At 39.3% G+C, this 17,380-nt stretch overlaps 2 protein-coding genes across 5 annotated transcripts in view; one reads left to right on the plus strand and one right to left on the minus strand.

Annotated features, from left to right (window-relative positions):
* Nucleotides 1-1,760: 1,760 nt before the first annotated feature.
* Nucleotides 1,761-13,194, minus strand: ATG12 (autophagy related 12). The gene is made up of 2 exons (XM_053566113.1): nucleotides 12,884-13,194; nucleotides 1,761-1,822 (listed from the first exon to the last, which is right to left on the minus strand). The coding sequence occupies exons 1-2, from the start codon at nucleotides 13,044-13,046 to the stop codon at nucleotides 1,761-1,763; spliced, it is 225 nt and encodes a 74-aa protein (XP_053422088.1). The 5' UTR covers nucleotides 13,047-13,194.
* A 196-nt stretch (nucleotides 13,195-13,390) lies between these two features.
* AP3S1 (adaptor related protein complex 3 subunit sigma 1) overlaps nucleotides 13,391-17,380 on the plus strand; it is a 71,839-nt gene continuing 67,849 nt past the window's right edge. For all 4 annotated transcript variants that reach the window (XR_008375164.1, XM_053566117.1, XM_053566115.1 and 1 more), the window contains exon 1: nucleotides 13,391-13,599. Coding sequence is in view for 3 of the 4 variants with exons in the window: in XM_053566117.1 (XP_053422092.1) it covers nucleotides 13,531-13,599 (69 nt within the window). In the remaining variant the exon portion in view is untranslated. The remainder of the gene's footprint in view (nucleotides 13,600-17,380) is intronic.

Here is a 17,380-nt window from a genome sequence, read left to right on the forward strand (position 1 = left end):
ATTCTGTTTCCCAATAAAATAGTTAAAACTATGCATATTCTCTAAGACAGTCTTTAAGTCTATCTAACATGCTTGCTCTCCTGGCTGGGCAGCAACAAGGAAAGCCTTTTTCCCTACTATCACTTGGCAAGGATGTAAAACCAAATTGCCAAATCCTTTCTGCCGGCTGGGCTGCCCTCTACTGGATTATTTAAGGTATTCAGCCAGCAGGCCAATGCAATTTTACAAGTAGACATAAATGTGCATTTCCCATATCTCCAATGAACTGAAGTTCTCTTAATAAAAAAAAAAAAGAACTCTGTGGCAAATTAAATTTTACTGCTGGAGAAAAAAATCAGTTAAGTGCTAATTATAAACAATAATTTCAGTAATTCTGAGAACCAGCAATGAAGAAGTTTACCATCTTGGTCTCCTTTTCAACTGTGGAGGCAGATCTGCAGCAATAACAATAGTCACATATAGGAGCAACAGATATATTCTAAAGTCAACCTTTTATGATGATTTGTATATTAATACAAATCACATTTTTGTGAGTTCATTCATGCGATGTTCTCTTATAAAATGGGTCACAGTAGACACACACTGAAGAGATCTTATCTGTTAAGTCTTTTTCCACAAGTATCAACTTTTCAGAGCTGTCTCTGCCGTGAAAATTCATTGTAAGTAGTAAGCTGTCTTTCTCATGGTTCATCCCCACGCCTGAGATTTGCAGTAATGAAGGACCAGTTTACCATCACTGCCAAAACACTATAAAAAAACCAAACCAAACAAGTTAACAAATCAAATTCAATTTTTGTTATCTTTAGATGAAACTAAGAAGAAATAAGTCATATGTATCATAAATTTTCATATATATATCAGTTACTTCTATGATAGGCAGGCTATTTAAGATCCAGTTTCTATTACATCAAATACATATCAATAATAATAAATGTTTATTAAACCTGTCCTTTAAGCCTCATAGGTATGGCTGGGCAGTTGTGTCCCTTTCCCCACATCTCCAACCACACTGTATATAATTTCATCTGTTTTCTAGAAGTGGCATTAGCATGTACACGCGGATTATTTCCATGAAACTGCCAAGAATGTTGAATAAACTTGAGCTTACAGTTTCTTCACTTTCCTGGAGGCAGATCTTGATTACAAATTATATGAACAATATATGATATAGAGGCTTGACACCAGTAGCACAGTGGTTACTGTGCTGGCCACGTGCACCAAGGCAGGTGGGTTTGAACCCAGCCTGGGCCAGCTAAACAACAACAACAAAAAAAAAAAACAGCCAAGCATTGTGGTGGGTGCCTGTAGTCCCAGCTACTTGGGAGGCTGAGGCAAGAGAATCGTTTAAGCCCAAGAGGTTGTTATGAGTTGTGATGCCACAGCACTCTACTGAGGGTAACATAGTAAGACTCTGTCTCAAAAAAATATATATGTATCTATATATATAAATATATATATCATGTAGAATAAACAAGGTACAGATGAGGGGAACCTTATTTTCTAAGAGTACAAATAAAAGATTACCTTGAAGTATAATTTATTCCTTGATTCTTCAATCACTATAGTTAGGATCCTACTATGTTCAAGGTGTTAGAGATGTAACAGAGAACAAGAAAGTCATTTCTTTTTTCCAAAATAGACAAACATGCCATGCTACTTCTTAAAATAGAGATGTGAATTAATGATCATACTAGATCAGTATACGTATTATACAGATGTGCATATTCCATTAAGAAAAGTAAAAGCAGTAACTTTTTACCTCATAGAGGGTTCCAACTTCCTGGTCTGGGGAAGGAGCAAAGGACTGATTCACATAAATAAACTACAAGAAAGGGAAAAAAAAGGAGATTCATTTTTAATAGTATACTGATTAACCTTCATTTTTCTGGGTTCCAATCAGTGAGCTATTTTAAATTCTTTGTTTTCAGAATTAAAGAAAGCTTCCTTAAAAGCATTCTAATTTTCATGAAACAGCTGAATGAAATACAACTTCATGAAGATCATATCTTTCTTCCAGAGGAATAAAGTAACGGAACTAATGTTCTTAGTGGTCCCTAACATTTTAAAACTACAAAACTTTAAAATATTTCTTACAAATAGCTATTGAAGGGCTATTCAAGAAATTATATTATTATAAAATTGTCTCACCAATAAATACAGAATTTCTCCTAACAAAATTTCACGCAGAAAAAAACAATAAATCTAATAGTTAAGACACTCTGTTCATTTTTGTTGGGTATATGTATGACACACAGAGTTTTCTTTTTGGTCTTAACCACCTTTGAAAACTTCCAAAGGTACTGAACTTCAGGCTGGGTTCCACTAAAGTCACCTGCAGATAGATGAAGCAGAAAAAAATATATCATAATTGAAACCTAATGTGTTTAGAACTTTGTTCTTTAAAAGAGTCACTGTTCAATGTTTCAGTTTATTTTTACGAAAGTTTATTTCTAGTACTTAAAAAAAAAATCCCTGAAGATACTGAAACAAGAGATCACAGTGTCAAAGTGCCTTTTTATAAGTTTCTTTTTGGAAAACAAGACATATGTAGGTAACAAACGTAATATATTCAATTTCTTTTTATGTCTATAATTAATTACTGAGACTAAATATTCTAGACCTAACAGTGTTTTTAAAAAATACTTTCAGAACAGTTGGCTAGATACTACTTTTGTGATCAACTATAACAGGTACAAATATTGCTAACATTTCTCCCTTAGGCAAAATAGTGCATTAAGTTTACAGGTTCTACTGAGAAGGATCTCAGTTTGAATCCTGCCTCTACATATAACACTTTTTTTTCCTTTTTTTTTTTATTGTTAGAGATTCATTGAGGGTACAACTAACCAGGTTACACTGATTGCATTGTTAAGTCCCTCTTGCAATCATGTCTTGCCCTGGAATACATGTAACATTTTTTTATCCTGTTTCCTTAAATGTGTAAGATTTGGAAAATAACAGTACCTATAACTTTTGAGTTGGCTTGGAATGATAAAATGAAATAATATATACTAAGTATCAGTGTCTGGTATATGTACTTAATACACATTACTAAATTATTTTAAAATAGTTTATACTTAAATATCAATTCATGGTTAAGGCTAATTATAGTTCTAACATAAAAAATTTCAGAAATATGCCACGCGTGGTTGTTTGCACCTGCAATCCCAGCTACTTGGGAGGCTGAAGTGGGAGGGCTGATTAAGCGTATGAGTTCAGGATCAGCTGGGGCAACATACTCAGACTACAACTCAAAATTAAAAATTATTGTTAAAAATTGTACAGAAAGTAATAACATGAATTCCCTATTATACAGATATAATTTGTGTATAGTTCCTGGCAATTTAACCATGAGTGAACGCTGATTTTACTCTTTTGATACAGTACAAATTAGAGGAAGGACTCCCAATGACAGTTTTTTCTAGCAAAAATTCAAGAACCATCTATGATGTGCTGAAAACTATATAAAGTGTGGAATTATGAAAAGTAGCATGATCTCCCCCCTTAAAGAGCTTATGAACTATTGGAGAGGCAAACATGTAAAAGTAGGAAAAAATATACACGAGAAATGTGTACCGAATGAGGTATGCAGCAGACAGCAAAGGAGCATTTGCCTAGCCTACCAGAAGAGTGAGGAAAGGCTTCCTGGAAGAGATACCTGAGGAATGAGAAGAATCAATCAGTTGAAGAAAGTAGTAATTAGAACTTTGTAGGCAAAGGAGACAAAGTAAGATAGTGTGAATGCCCACATGGACAGAACAGGTGGAGAAAAGGAATTCAATCTGATTTGTGACAAGAGTTCACAACTGAAGTAACTATAGTTAAAAACAAAGGAATTCAACTAGTTTATTTACTTATTTTTGGAGAGTCTCACTATGTCACCTTTGGTAGAGTACCGTAACGTCACAGCTCACAGCAACCTCCAACTCTTGGGCTGAAGTGATTCTCTTGCCTTAGTCTCCCAAGTAGCTGGGACTACAGGTGCCCACAACATTCGGCTATTTTTTGTTGAAGTTGTTGTTAACAGGCCTGGGCAGGGTTTGAACCCACCACCCTCAGTGTATGCGGCTAGCACCTTAACCACTGTGCTACGGGTTCAGAGCCATTCAACTAGTTTAAAAGAGATAAAGCTGGAAGTGTGTTTGCATACTATTAAGCTCTGTGTTAAATAACAGGTCATCATCACCAATCCTGCTGAAACGAGAAGGGGCTTATAATTTGTTATTTTAAAAGTAGATGTAGTCACCTTGGGTTTATGAAAAATTTCCATGGGCAGCGCCTGTGGCTCAGTGAGTAGGTTGCCAGCCCCATATAACGAGGGTGGTGGGTTCAAATCCAGCCCCGGTCAAACTGCAACAAAAAATAGCCGGGTGTTGTGGTGGGTGCCTATAGTCCCAGCTACTCAGGAGGCTGAGGAAAGAGAATCGCCTAAGCCCAAGAACTGCTGGAGGTTGCTGTGAGCTGTGATGCCACAGTACTCTACTGAGGGCGACAAAGTGAGACTATGTCCCTTAAAAAAAAAAAAAAAAAAACAGAACGTAAAATTTCCAAAAATCCAAGAACTCGGGCAGATAAAAGTAGTTTTCCTGAATAATGATTCAGCTTTTTTTTTTTTTTTCAGAGTGTCCCTATGTTGCCCTCAGTAGAATGCAGTGGCATCACAGCTCATAGCAACCTCAAACTCTTGGGCTGAAGTGATTCTCTTGCTTTAGCCTCCCAAGTAGCTGGGACTACAGGCGCCCGCCCCAAGACTGGAATATTTTGTCTGTTGTTTTTGTCATCATTTGTTTTTAGCAGGCCTGGCCTGTTTGGAACCCACCAGCCTTGGCGCATGTGGCCAGCACCCTAACCACTGAACAACAGGCACTGAGCCTCAGCTGTTAAAATTACTTGACTTTTAATTGATGTCTTTAGTTATTTTAGTTGAGCTGGAGGTTGCTGTGAGCTGTGACACCGCAGTACTCTACTGAGGGTGACAAAGTGAGACTGTCTCAAAAAAAATTTCCTTATAGTTTTAGAGAATTTTTTTCTGTTCCTTTGATTTGGGATTCTTATTCATATGTTCACTCTTTGTTCATACCAAATATGTCGTTTTTCTTTGACTTATTTTACCTTTCATTTTTTTAAAATTAAAAAATTTTTGCCTTCTGTTTTTCAAGACAGTATTTGCTGTTTATTTGTTCTTATGTTCCTTCTATTAAGCATCCTTTTTTTTTAATTTGGAACTAAAAAAAAAGGATGTTTATTGAGGGCAAGGAGATGCAAACAATGTAAAAAACAAAAGCCCATCTGGCATTTAATTAACTTTTTCTTCTCTGCCTGACAAATGGGAGTTGGACTTTATTTGTATATATTCTAAGGATCCTGATCTGCCCATGAAATCCTTCTATAGGGAGAAGCTGTGGGGCAGATGTTTGAAGCAATGCTTTGAGAGAACACTTTTCAGGGCAGAGTTATTGCTGGGTGCTGCCTACTTCTTTCCCTTCTGCTTCACGTGTACTATAAAATAGTCGACTGCACTCGATGGTGAGGCCCGCAATCAGGGAAAAGCAGCTCTGGAAGCCCACTTTGCCATCTCGGCACTGGTCCAGGTCCTTCATTATTTTGTCTAAGGCCAGAGGGTCTTATTGATTTTCCAAAAATCCCGGGAACTCCTTCTCCATGAGCACGCTGCGGTCCTCCTTTGTTAAGCAGCCTTTATCCCCGGCAAATTTGTGAAACATGAACATCATAGTTTCCATGGTGTGCTCCATGTGAGATGGCATTTTGGTGAGGTCTACTGAAGTCTGGGCCGAGAGGCGTAGCAGACACTAGCTGGCTGGGGAGCAGGGCAGCCTAAGCATCCATTTCTAAAATAATTTTTCTTTTACTTTTTTTCCCTGAGCTGTCACTTCATTTCTAAGTCTTAGAAATGAATGTTGATTTATGTTGTTGTTTTATGTCTTATACCGTTTTCTTAGTATCTTTCAGCTTGTTTTGAAATTCAAAGTTACAGTTTTTGAATGGTCTTATAGGCCATTTTTCTGGCACGATTTCATTGTCTTTAGGGATATTGTTAGGCTTTACCTTTTTCCTCGCAACACATACAGGATTTGACCTTAATACTTCCTGTCTTACTAATGTTGATTTATGTTGTTCTTTTATGTCTTATACCATTTTGGGCTTAAGCAATTCTCTTGCCTCAGCCTCCCAATTACCTGAAACTCCAGGTGCCCACCACAACACCTGGCTGTTTTTTTGTTGCAATTGTCCTTGTTTTAGCTGGCCTGGCCTGGGTTTGAACCCGACGGCCTCAGTGCATGTGGCTGGCACGGTAACCACTGTGCTACAAGCACCGAGCCCCTGTTGCTCATTTTTATGTGAAATTAGTTTTCTTAAACTTCCAGAATGAAGATGAGTAGTTTTTTCCAACTTCACAAAACTCCCTGTTCTGTTGTTTTTTTTATGTACAGTGTTCAAAAATATAAAGGTCTGCTTCCTGGGCTTTCCAAGTTGTTCCCCTTCACTTTGATCTGGTCTTTCTCTTTCCTTTCTCACATCTCTACCCTCTTCAATTTTCATTTCATTTCCCGTAATTTTTCCTTAGTATGGGGTCCTGTCCTGGAAGGGAGTCATACTATGTGATTTTTAGACCTTGAGCCTGTTAGTACTCCTTAGTGCAGAAAAACGTAATCACCTGCTACAGCAGAGGGCAAACTCCCCCTCAGTTTTAGCTTGTATCTCAAATTTGCTCACTCTGCTTTCAAGAGGGCCTGTCAGCTATTTTGAGGTTCTCCTTTTCTCAGTGTTGTCAGATGCTAACCCTGTTGGTTGCTTTTTTTCCACCACAGTTGCTTCCTGTGGCTGTTGGGGGTTTGTCCCCACCCATGTGTTTTCGGGTTTATGAGGATATCTTGTCACCTTGTTTTGTGATAAATATTAATCATAGGTTTTCAGTTTGCTATTTAATTGACTTATTTTTCTTCTGGAAAATGAGAGATTCAACTATGTTTTCTGATACCACTGCTATCTTCCCAGAATTTCTAATACTTTTTTCCCTTTAACATCCATTTTGTTAGACACAAGCCAAGATTGAGAGACTGCTTGATAAGTCAGAAAATGTAAATTCTAGTTTAATTTAATTTAGGAAAGTAACAAAATGACTCTTATATTTCTGATCGCTTAAATAGAAAAGGATAATCAAATTAATTATGGAAGCTTTAATTTAAAGCTAGTGATTGACGGCAATTTTACACCGTAAAAGTAAATATACTTGATATTATCTGAAAATAGGCAATACAAAATTTCAAGCTTCTAACACTAATATAAGACATACTATCATTTCATCTTTTCTTCTATTTTTGTCTACTGTTGCTACATCAGAAGACTTTTCTTCTTTTTTTTTTTTTTCCAAGAGACAGTCTTACTTTATCCGCCCACGGTAGAGTGCCATGTTGTCACACAGCTCACAGCAACCTCCAGCTTTTGGGTGTAGGTGATTCTCTTGCCTCAGCCTCCCTAGTAGCTGGGACTACAGGCGACAGCCACAATACCCGGCTATTTTTTTTTTTTGTTGCAGTTTGGCCAGGCTGCGTTTGAACCCACCACCCTCGGTATATGGGGCCGGCGCCCTACTCACTGAGCCACAGGTGCTGCCGTTCTTCTTTATTTCTAAAACTAATGTTTTAAATTACTTAGTACTACAGCTATGATTTAATAAAAAAGAGAAAAAAAATTACTTGGTACTACTGTTTTCTTACCTTACCAAGTCTTCAAGTTACATCTTTAGTAGTGATACAGCCTCTGCTCATTTCTATCAAGTGTATATTCTCATTCCTCTGACTTTTCCATTTAGACTTGAGCTCTAGGCAACATCCTCTGCTTTCTGAATGTTTAGCCACCACATGCATGCAGACAACACTAAAATCTATTGCCTATCTTTGACATTCTCTCTTCCATTAAATTCTATACGACATTCTTACCAATTATTTTCAATACTTTTCCTAAACAACTTTCCCTGGAAGGATCCCTGGCTTTATGCCACTCTTGCCTCGAAGAATTTCTAGTGATTAATCTCTCTTGCATTTACTTTTTTTTTTTTTTTTTTTTTGTAGAGACAGAGTCTCACTTTATGGCCCTCGGTAGAGTGCCATGGCATCACAGAGCTCACAGCAACCTGCAACTCCTGGGCTTAAGCGATTCTCTTGCCTCAGCCTCCCAAGTAGCTGGGACTACAGGCACCTGCCACAACGCCCAGCTATTTTTTGGTTGCAGTTCAGCCGGGGCCGGGTTTGAACCCGCCACCCTCGGAACATGGGGCCGGCGCCCTATCAACTGAGCCACAGGCGCCGCTCTCTTGCATTTATTTTTTAACCAATATACTTTTTGTTGGAGCAACTCAAAGCCAAATTCTTTTTATTTATTTTTTTTTCCAAAATTTTAAATAAGTCAGTTGTTTGCTCCTTACTAAGAAGTTTAACAGGCCCCACTTTGATTAGTTTACCATCTTACTTGTTTTCACTCCTGCGCTCACTGGTGAATATGTCACCCCCCCATACTCACACATACAAATGTCTAATTTGTACTTCAAAGACAGTAATTCTTCAATTACTTACCAACTCATATGGTGAGTTAATGATAATCAAGAATGTGATCTATCTGTAAATAATATAGTCTGGTACTTTTACAGTCGAGATATCAAATTCAAAACCAGTGGTATTTAAAGTATTAATCCCTACTACACCAACCATCATGAAGTGCTCACTAACATATACTACAAAATGAAATAAGTATAGCTCTTAGTTCTTTCACGATATGTACGTGTGGCAAAGATTCACTACTTATCTCAAGAAAAAAGGGAAAAAAAGCAATGCTGGTAACAAAACAAACTTCTGTGCTAAGGTACAGATAATGTAATGTTCTATGATAGATTTTTCTGCATGGGCATTCAATGATTTTCTGAGGAAACCTATCAATACAGTGGATTAAAAAAAAAGGGTTCACATTATAAAGCAAATCTAAAACTCATTTTATTTCAGGATTCCCCAGAGAATCTTTTCATAAAGTAAATTTTACCAATAAAAAGATAAAGAGTATAACAAAAAAGTAACATCTGTGGCCCCATATATATTTCTATAAACAACTGTTATTTACTATTGCATAAGAACTACTGCAAATTTCTATAGTAAAATGATCGCCACTGGTTTCATACCAACTGTTCTGAGGCCACAAGTTTAAGGAATTTTTTGATGAAGTCAATGAGTCCTTGGATGGTCCGGGTTCGCTCCACAGCCCATTTCTTTGTTTTCATAATAGGGGTGTCTCCCACAGCCTTTAGTAGAATATCAACTGCAAAAGAAAAATAAATTACTGACAACTACATGGAAACATCTAAGGAGAATGTGATATAAAAGGCTTTAGAAAACCTTAATCTTTAATCTACATATATTTCATGTACTTAAGATACTGAAGATATGTCAGAGATATAAAAACTGTAAGAGTCTTTTTCATTATTTCTTTTTCTTGATTCTAAAAAGTTCTCCTTCCTCATGGAGAAAATCCATGAAGATGTGTTTCAACCTAATAAGCAGTTCCAAAGAGAATACAAATAATCAATAAAGATATGAAGAAAACTGCAAAGTAAAATAACGTGATGGCCTTTTTCACTGACCAAATGAGAAAGAGCAGAATAATTGTATAGATCATATTACTGCTGAGATTATATAAATAAAACAGTATATCCTTCCTGGAAAGCAATATGTTAATACAGATCCCCATATGTAAAGATACACTTTGATTCAGTAAAACTTTTAGGAATTTAGTCTAAGAAAATATAAGCTGTATAAAGATTTAATTAGAATGATTTTACTTCCATTTAGACATTTTTTATTTTTATAGTAAAAAATCAGTAAACCTAAATATCTAACAAGGATATTAAACTCTTAAGATAGAATGTAGTGAAGACTACGTACTCTAAATTGCCTGAAATCCTGGGTCTGCCACTTGCTAGGGATATACATATATATGCAACAGAACCTCTATAGCTAAGCACCTCAAGTTGACCTAATTTTCACAGACCAGATATGCATCACATGTATGTGTCAATACAGCTGTGGAACCTCTGTAAAGTGACCACCCAAGGGACTGCAACAAACTAGTCAACATAAAGAACTAAGTCTACTATACTGATTACATGTGGTGCATGTCCAGTCTATGAAAATTAAGTCAACTAAAGGAGGTGGTCAATGTAGGGAAGTGGTCAACTATGGAGGTTCTAATGTATAAATATTTCTAAATAAGCTCTTCCCATGCTACAGTTTCTCCATTTGTAAAATGGGGATAATAGCACCTACTTGGTAGGGTTGTTGTGAGAATTAAATGAATAAATGCTTAAAACAGTATCTAGCATATAACTCACAATTCTTGAAACTTAAGATTAAGCAGCCATTAACAGTGATTAAAACCATCAACAAAAACATACTTGCCTAAATTTTAAAGTATATGTACCAAAATGTTATTTCTCAGTAGTAACATTAGAGGGAATTATTTGGTTTTACTTATGCTTTCAGTAACTATCACCTTTTCAAATTAAAACAGTAAGTTATTAACAATAACCAAGGGCCAAAAAGTTTTAGAGAGAAACCATAGGTTTCAATGATCCAAAATACAGATTATGTAAGCCCAAACACTATGCATCTGCCTCTTCACGTATTTCAAAATATTAAGGGTGTCTCTTTAAGTAATTGTGCTTAATAAAAGAACTATAATCAAAAGCAAAAACACTGAAAACAAAAGACTATACTGCTGCCCCCTAAAGTTTCTTCTTTACATCCTTCTTGCCCCATCCTCTGGGTATTAAAAAGTTGGGACTCTATAGGGTCAGATATCTATTTATTCACATTAACTCCTAAAATGAAGGCACCTAAACCAACTGTTGCACAGTTTATCTCCATGCTAAATAACTACTTGATTACCCTAGGTAGACTACTCTTTATTTTAGGAACAGAAATAAATCTGGGGATAACAGAGATTTTGGTTAGCCTTTGACATCTCTCTTCCCTGCTCCCTAACCCCTATGGGATATTATTAATTCAGTTAATGCAATTAGGCATTTCAAGAAAGGAAGAAATATTAAGAGATAAAATACTGAAGAAGAGAGAGAGGGCAAGAAGCCTGAGCAGGAAAAGTACTTTAATTATACCTGCACTCTCTTAAGTTCTAAAGGCAATTTGCTTGTAGTTCTGAACTTTGGTTACACATTAGAATCAACTGAGGGAATACTTAAAATACAGGTGTCCACACAAAGCAAAATCGTTCTGAAGTAGGGCATTGGCACTAATATGTTCAATAGCTCCCCCAAGTGAACAAATGTGGTCCTAGGGCCAAAATTTTGGCCTGTTTCAACAAATTTAAGTTTCTCTCATCAGACTGCCCTGTTTTTTTTTTTTTTTGCAGTCTCACTATGTCTCTCTGAGTAGAGTACCGTGGTGTCACAGCTCATAGCAACCTAGTGATTCTCTTGCTTCAGCCTCCCAAGTAGCTGGGACAACAAGCGCCCGGCTATTTCTGTTACAGTTTGTTTGGCTGGCCCCAGCTGGGTTGGAAACTGCCAGCCTCAGTGCCCAGCCAAGACGCCCTCGTTTTTGAGGACAATCTCAGGTTAGAAAATCAATAGCCTGAAACTAAATTTTATATTGGGGAGGTGAACTCAAATGCTAACAGGAGCCAGAAAATCAAAATCTGATTTTAAACGCCAGGTCAAGCTGCAAAAAATATTGTGCAAAGAAAACATGCCCTCAGACAATATATGGGTTGTAAGCCACTGCTTTTTTTGGCCTGTTTTACACAGCTATTGTCAGGGTCAAATAATAAGCTTTTGACTAAGATTGCTGGAACTTAAAACAGCTAACCCTTTGAAAGTCTTCTCCTGCTTATGATAAATTGGGAAGAAAATGCAAAAAAAATATTGGTGCAAGCGTGGGATTCGTTTTAAGACAGATTCTAGTGACTACTATAGAAATAATCATAGTGCAATGAATGGAAATGACAGTAATTTTCCCCATTCTTTAAATGGCAGTCCTATTTAAAGGGGATGAAACTTGGGGGATAGTCCTGGGAGAGAAATCCTCCACAGCATCAAATTAAAGTTTGATGAAAAGGCCCAGAGATCACTGGAATTTTAAGATTCTGGACTCAGAACCTCCTCTTCGAATAGATGTTTATTTTGTTTCACGAAAAGGCAACTCTTAACTTTACATGGTATGCTTCAGAATAATTAACTTCAGGAACTCCTTTATCTTACAATGGCACACTAATTCTCCAGCAATAAAGGTTTGCAAACAAGCTAGTTCAAGCAATGAAATAACTTCCTTAGGAGGATTCCAAAATGTTTTTTTCTTAAGGCAATGCCTATGCCTTCGGTTTTCCCTTAGCGTTCTTCATATCGGTTAAGATTTCAGGTTTTTGGTTTAAGGAGTAAATCGCACTCAGTGGGGTTGGCGAAGCGAACTAGTCGGAAGGCATGAATTTTAACCCACCTTGCCCTACCACCTTAAATCATTATTAGAATAATTACCACCTGTGTTTAATATAAGGCACTACCGAGATCCCACTCAGTTCCCACTTTCGGAGCTAGCAGTCTGGCCAACTGAAAGGAAGAGTAAAATCCAGTGTGAAAAGGTGTGGCAGCCAAATGTCTACAGGGCATCTAACAAAGCCGAGATGACTTTTTGAGAGGAACTCAGAGTTGGAAAATCGTAAATTGCGCTTCCTCTTTTCTAAGGACTGGTCAAATGGCACCTTTGGGATGGACCCTTCTCAATTTTGCTTCTTTCCTGGCCGACACCCCTCGTCGATGCAATCAGAACATTCCGCCTCTCTGCCCAGAAACTGCTCTCAAAATTACTTTTTTTCCTGGTGTCGCCAGCAGGTTCCTCTGTCCCCGGGGAGACTGCAGCGGAAGAAGGAGTATCTGGAGTGGCTGTTTCTGGGGAAAGCTCCGTAAGTCCTTCACCTCCAGCCGCACTTGAAGGAGGTAGCTGCAGCACCGAGTCCTGCTCCTCCGCCATCTTGCTCGCTGGGAAGGGAGAGCGGAAGTCGCAGCTGAGCGCGCGTAGTGGGTGGGCTTTCAGCCGGGGAGCGTCGCAAAGGAGGAGCTGAAGTAGGGAACGGAACTCAACAGTGAAAGTTGGGGTTTCTTCCTAGTCCTCCTTGCAGAACCTGTATAAGACGTCTGAAAGTTGATATAACACTGAAAACATTCCTTCAGCAAAAAACTCGGAAAACGGGCCAAGAGCAACGTCATCGTACTCCACCAAGGGCTCATACGCCCCTCGGAAAATGGGCTCGGACCTACAGGCGTTTCCGCTTCCCTCCGCTCCTGCCCGCCCAGGCCCCGCCCCTCACAGGCCCCGCCTCTCAGCTGTGGAGCGCGCTCGCGCGCGTGCGGGAGGGGGCGGGTGGGGAAGGATCGCCGGCTAGATCCCGAGGCGAGGCTCGCGCGCCCGCCCCCGCCCTGGCCCCCAGCGCCCACCCGGTCGGCCCGGCCCAGCCATGATCAAGGCTATCCTCATCTTCAATAACCACGGGAAGCCGCGGCTTTCGAAGTTCTACCAGCCCTACGTGAGTATCCGCCCACCGCGGATCCGGGCGAGGGGTAGTCGTTGGCAGCGGGCAGCGCCCAGCGCGGCTTCCTCAGAGCGACCCCCTCTGGCGCGTTGCGGCCCTGCCCGCGCCCCGGCCGCCTGGAGCTTTCCGCTGTCAGCCTCCCGGTGGGTGTGAGCGAGGTGTCCACCTTCTGTCGCGCTCTCAGCCTCCGACGTGGCTCTGGCCGGGTGGCACCTCCGCCGGTCTGTGGGCTGGGTGGTTTCCTGGCTGCGCGGGCGAGGCCCTCGCCGGTCCAGCAGCCTCAGCCCACCCATGTCCCGCGAGCCCACCTGGCGCCTGTGCCCTCGGGAGCCCGGGAGGACAGTGCAGAGCTGGTTCTCGCCGCCCCACCTCCCTGACTCCCAGCCTTTTCCAGGTGGACCCCGCTCTGCTCTCCTACGAGCAGAGGGGCTGCCGTTTTCCACTGTAATCCTCTCGTAGCGCCGGAACTTTGGCTTCCTGCCTCGAGCTAAATGCACGCTTTGTACAGTTCTGTGTGTTTCCACACGTGATCACCTGCCTGCTTCTGTGACTTTCAGATGTCTCTATTAAAGAGAGAGAAGTGAGGACCGGATGTTTTTATGGGACTTTTTACCTGCTGGCTATAAATTATTTACTGTCTAAGTAATTGGCCACATTTGTAGTTGACCAATTAGATCTATGATTTCTGTACTTGGAAGTTAGGATTTCAGTTTCACGTTTGGCATTTTCTATATAAGGGAATTTGCCCTAATATGTAGCTTTCCTTCTACTTAATGTTTGTAAAACTGCTCTTTTAGACGTGTAAATATTGACTGGTAAGATGGGTAAGTGCAGGAGGCTTTAAACTCATAAAGATAATAATAGTTTATTGATGATCTAGAAGGGGTTCTATAGACTCACTCACTTTTGCTTATCTGAGGGCAGCTTCACCAGAGGTGAAACCCATAAAATTGGGCTTTCAGTGGTAGGATTAATGTGAGGTGTAACTTGTGTTTTATTGAGGCATTCTGCTTATAGCCAGAAATGAACTTCATTTTGCTTTTGAAATTGTGCCAAGACCAACACTTTTAAGCATATGACTCCCAGATGGAAGTCATTCTTGCCATTAAAAATTAAATGTGAACATGTCAATTTGCCTAAAATGATAATGCAATCTGTGGAAGTGTTAGTTGAAGTGAGAAATCTTGAGCTTACTCTTCATTTCCTCCTTTCGCTTTTGCTAGCCTTAAAGAATATTTTCTTCTTCTCTTGTATGGTTTTAATTTTGTTTAACTCACATACTAATGATTCTGCTTAATTCTTTAATCTAGGATACAATTCTAGTTGATCTTTGTGTATGAAAAAAATGCCGTTAATTTTCCTTTATATCCCTTGGCTTATGATACAGTAATACTAGGCTTTATTGAAGGAGTTTTTCTTTTAACCATTTTGCCAGTGATCCTTATTCACAGTGTAATAAAGCATGTTGCAATAGTGAAATAGAATTTAAAAATTGCCTAAACCTAAACAATACTCAAAATAGTAGGACGCTTGGCTAATCTATAGTATCAATGTAACCACTATTGTAGTAGAATTTAACTATGTGCATAAAATGTGGAAATCCAGAAATATATCTTTCTCTTGTCCATCAATGGGAACAGAAATATTCTTTACCTTCACTCAGGTAGCAGTGAAGGTTAGTAGGGGAAGAGGCAAGTTCTGGCAGTAGTGGCAGCCCTGGTGGCATTTTTGGCCATTGCGTGAGAGACAGTGCTCCTGGGGACGAGGAGCTAGAGGGTATAAGAGAAGAAAGTAAAGTGGGGTGCTAGAAGTTGTTTCTGTGTATTAGTCTTTTATAAATTGGGTTTTGCCGACTGTATGTATTTTCGTCTTTCAGGAATAATTTAATTTATTTATGTATTTGCTTCTTCCATTAGTCCATAACCTGTTTGAGGGTAGCTTTTCTTTTTCATTCATTTATTCTTTAATATGGCAATAGATATTTATTTCATGTCTACCAGTGCAGGCACTGTTTTAAAATCTGGAGGTGAACAAACATACATAACTTCTTTCTACTCCTGTGGGAGGGGCATAGACAGTTAATAAGAAGTAAGCTAAATATTTTAGCATGCTAGATCATAATGAATGCTGTGGGAAACATGAGGCAAGTAAGAATAATAGGGAGTATGAGGATGAAAATGTAAAATAGGGTGGTCAGGTGAGTTCTCACTGAGAAAGTGGCATTTGAGTAGAGGTTTGAAATGAGGTAAGAAAGCCAACCTTGCAGATAATCTGGGGAAAGATCATATTTGTGTCACCTCCAGCAGTCAACACTAAGTCTTGGATATAAACTTTCTAAATGCATTCACTTAGAATTTGCTAGCTTGAAATAGAGTGTGGATTAGAATTGACTTACCAAATTTCCTTCCAACTCTTAAACTTTAGTCCTTCATGAAATAGAGGTTTTAGAAACTCATGTGTTTAGCACAAAATGGTGTGCTATTTCTGTTTTAAGTTGAAAGAAGTCTCCAAGAAGCATATTTCCAGTAAGATTGGCAATTGTGAGTTTAATTTATTAAGCAATATCTAACGGTGTGAGTGGGCTTAACAGTTCCAGACTCTGACAGGATGCTGAGGTTTGAGTCTAACAGAAACGGTTTAACATTGAGTAGTTTGAAAATTGTTTAATCATTTGCCAGTTAGTTTCCCCTCTTGCCCTGAATTTTCCTTCCTAGTTTATCCTCCCTCAGGATATAACACCTTGTACCTAGTATGTTCATCTCTACCTCTTTTTTTTTTTTTTTGTAGAGACAGAGTCTCACTTTATGGCCCTCGGTAGAGTGCCGTGGCCTCACACAGCTCACAGCAACCTCCAACTCCTGGGCTTCAGCAATTCTCTTGCCTCAGGCGCCCACCACAACGCCTGGCTATTTTTTGGTTGCAGTTTGGCTGGGTCGGGTTTGAACCCGTCACCCTCGGTATATGGGGCCGGCGCCCTACCGACTGAGCCACAGGCGCCGCCCTCATCTCTACCTCTTAATGGTGTGGATTTCCATTTCATACTCTAGATTTTTAGATTTGATTGTGCCTCCAGGCTGTTATGTGTGAGACATGAAGTCGTGTACCTATTTTGCTAAACTGAGCCTTGAATTAATGGTTGACTTCCACCAGAGTCAACCATTAATTCAAGGATGGACTCAGAATGTATCCCCTTGTGTTTTTGCTTTCTATATCCTTGGACTGTGACTACCTAAGTTCAAATATTTTTCTTGGTTTGTCTTTTTATATTGATGCTTAGCCATAGCTGCTTGGCAGCAATAACCTTTAGTCTTCTAACATTTTCCTGACAGTATATTTGTGTATTACTGTAAATAACTGAGACTTACATTTTTACAAACCAGATACATTTTTATATAGCTATCAACAAGAACAAAAAATCCAATTTTGAGTTGTGATTTCTGTGCGTTAATGTACCATGGCATATCCTGTCGTGAATGACTTTAACAAAGTGTGGGGGGAGGTTGTTTGTTTTTTTAATCCAGAGTTTGAAAACTCTTACTTTGTCACCCTTGGTAGAATGCGGTGGCATCATAGCTCACAGCAACCTTAAACTCTTGGGCTCACGGGATCCTCATGCTTCAGCTTCCCAAGTAGCTGGGACTATAAGTGCTTGCCACAATGCCTAACTATTTTTAGAGATGGGATCTCACTCTTGCTTAGGCTGGTTTTGAACTCCCGAGCTCAGGCAATCCACCTGCCTCGGCCTCCCAGAGTGCTAGGATTATAGGTATGAGCC

The sequence above is a fragment of the Nycticebus coucang genome, chromosome 17 (genome assembly GCF_027406575.1).
Source record: "Nycticebus coucang isolate mNycCou1 chromosome 17, mNycCou1.pri, whole genome shotgun sequence".
NCBI lineage: Eukaryota > Metazoa > Chordata > Mammalia > Primates > Lorisidae > Nycticebus > Nycticebus coucang.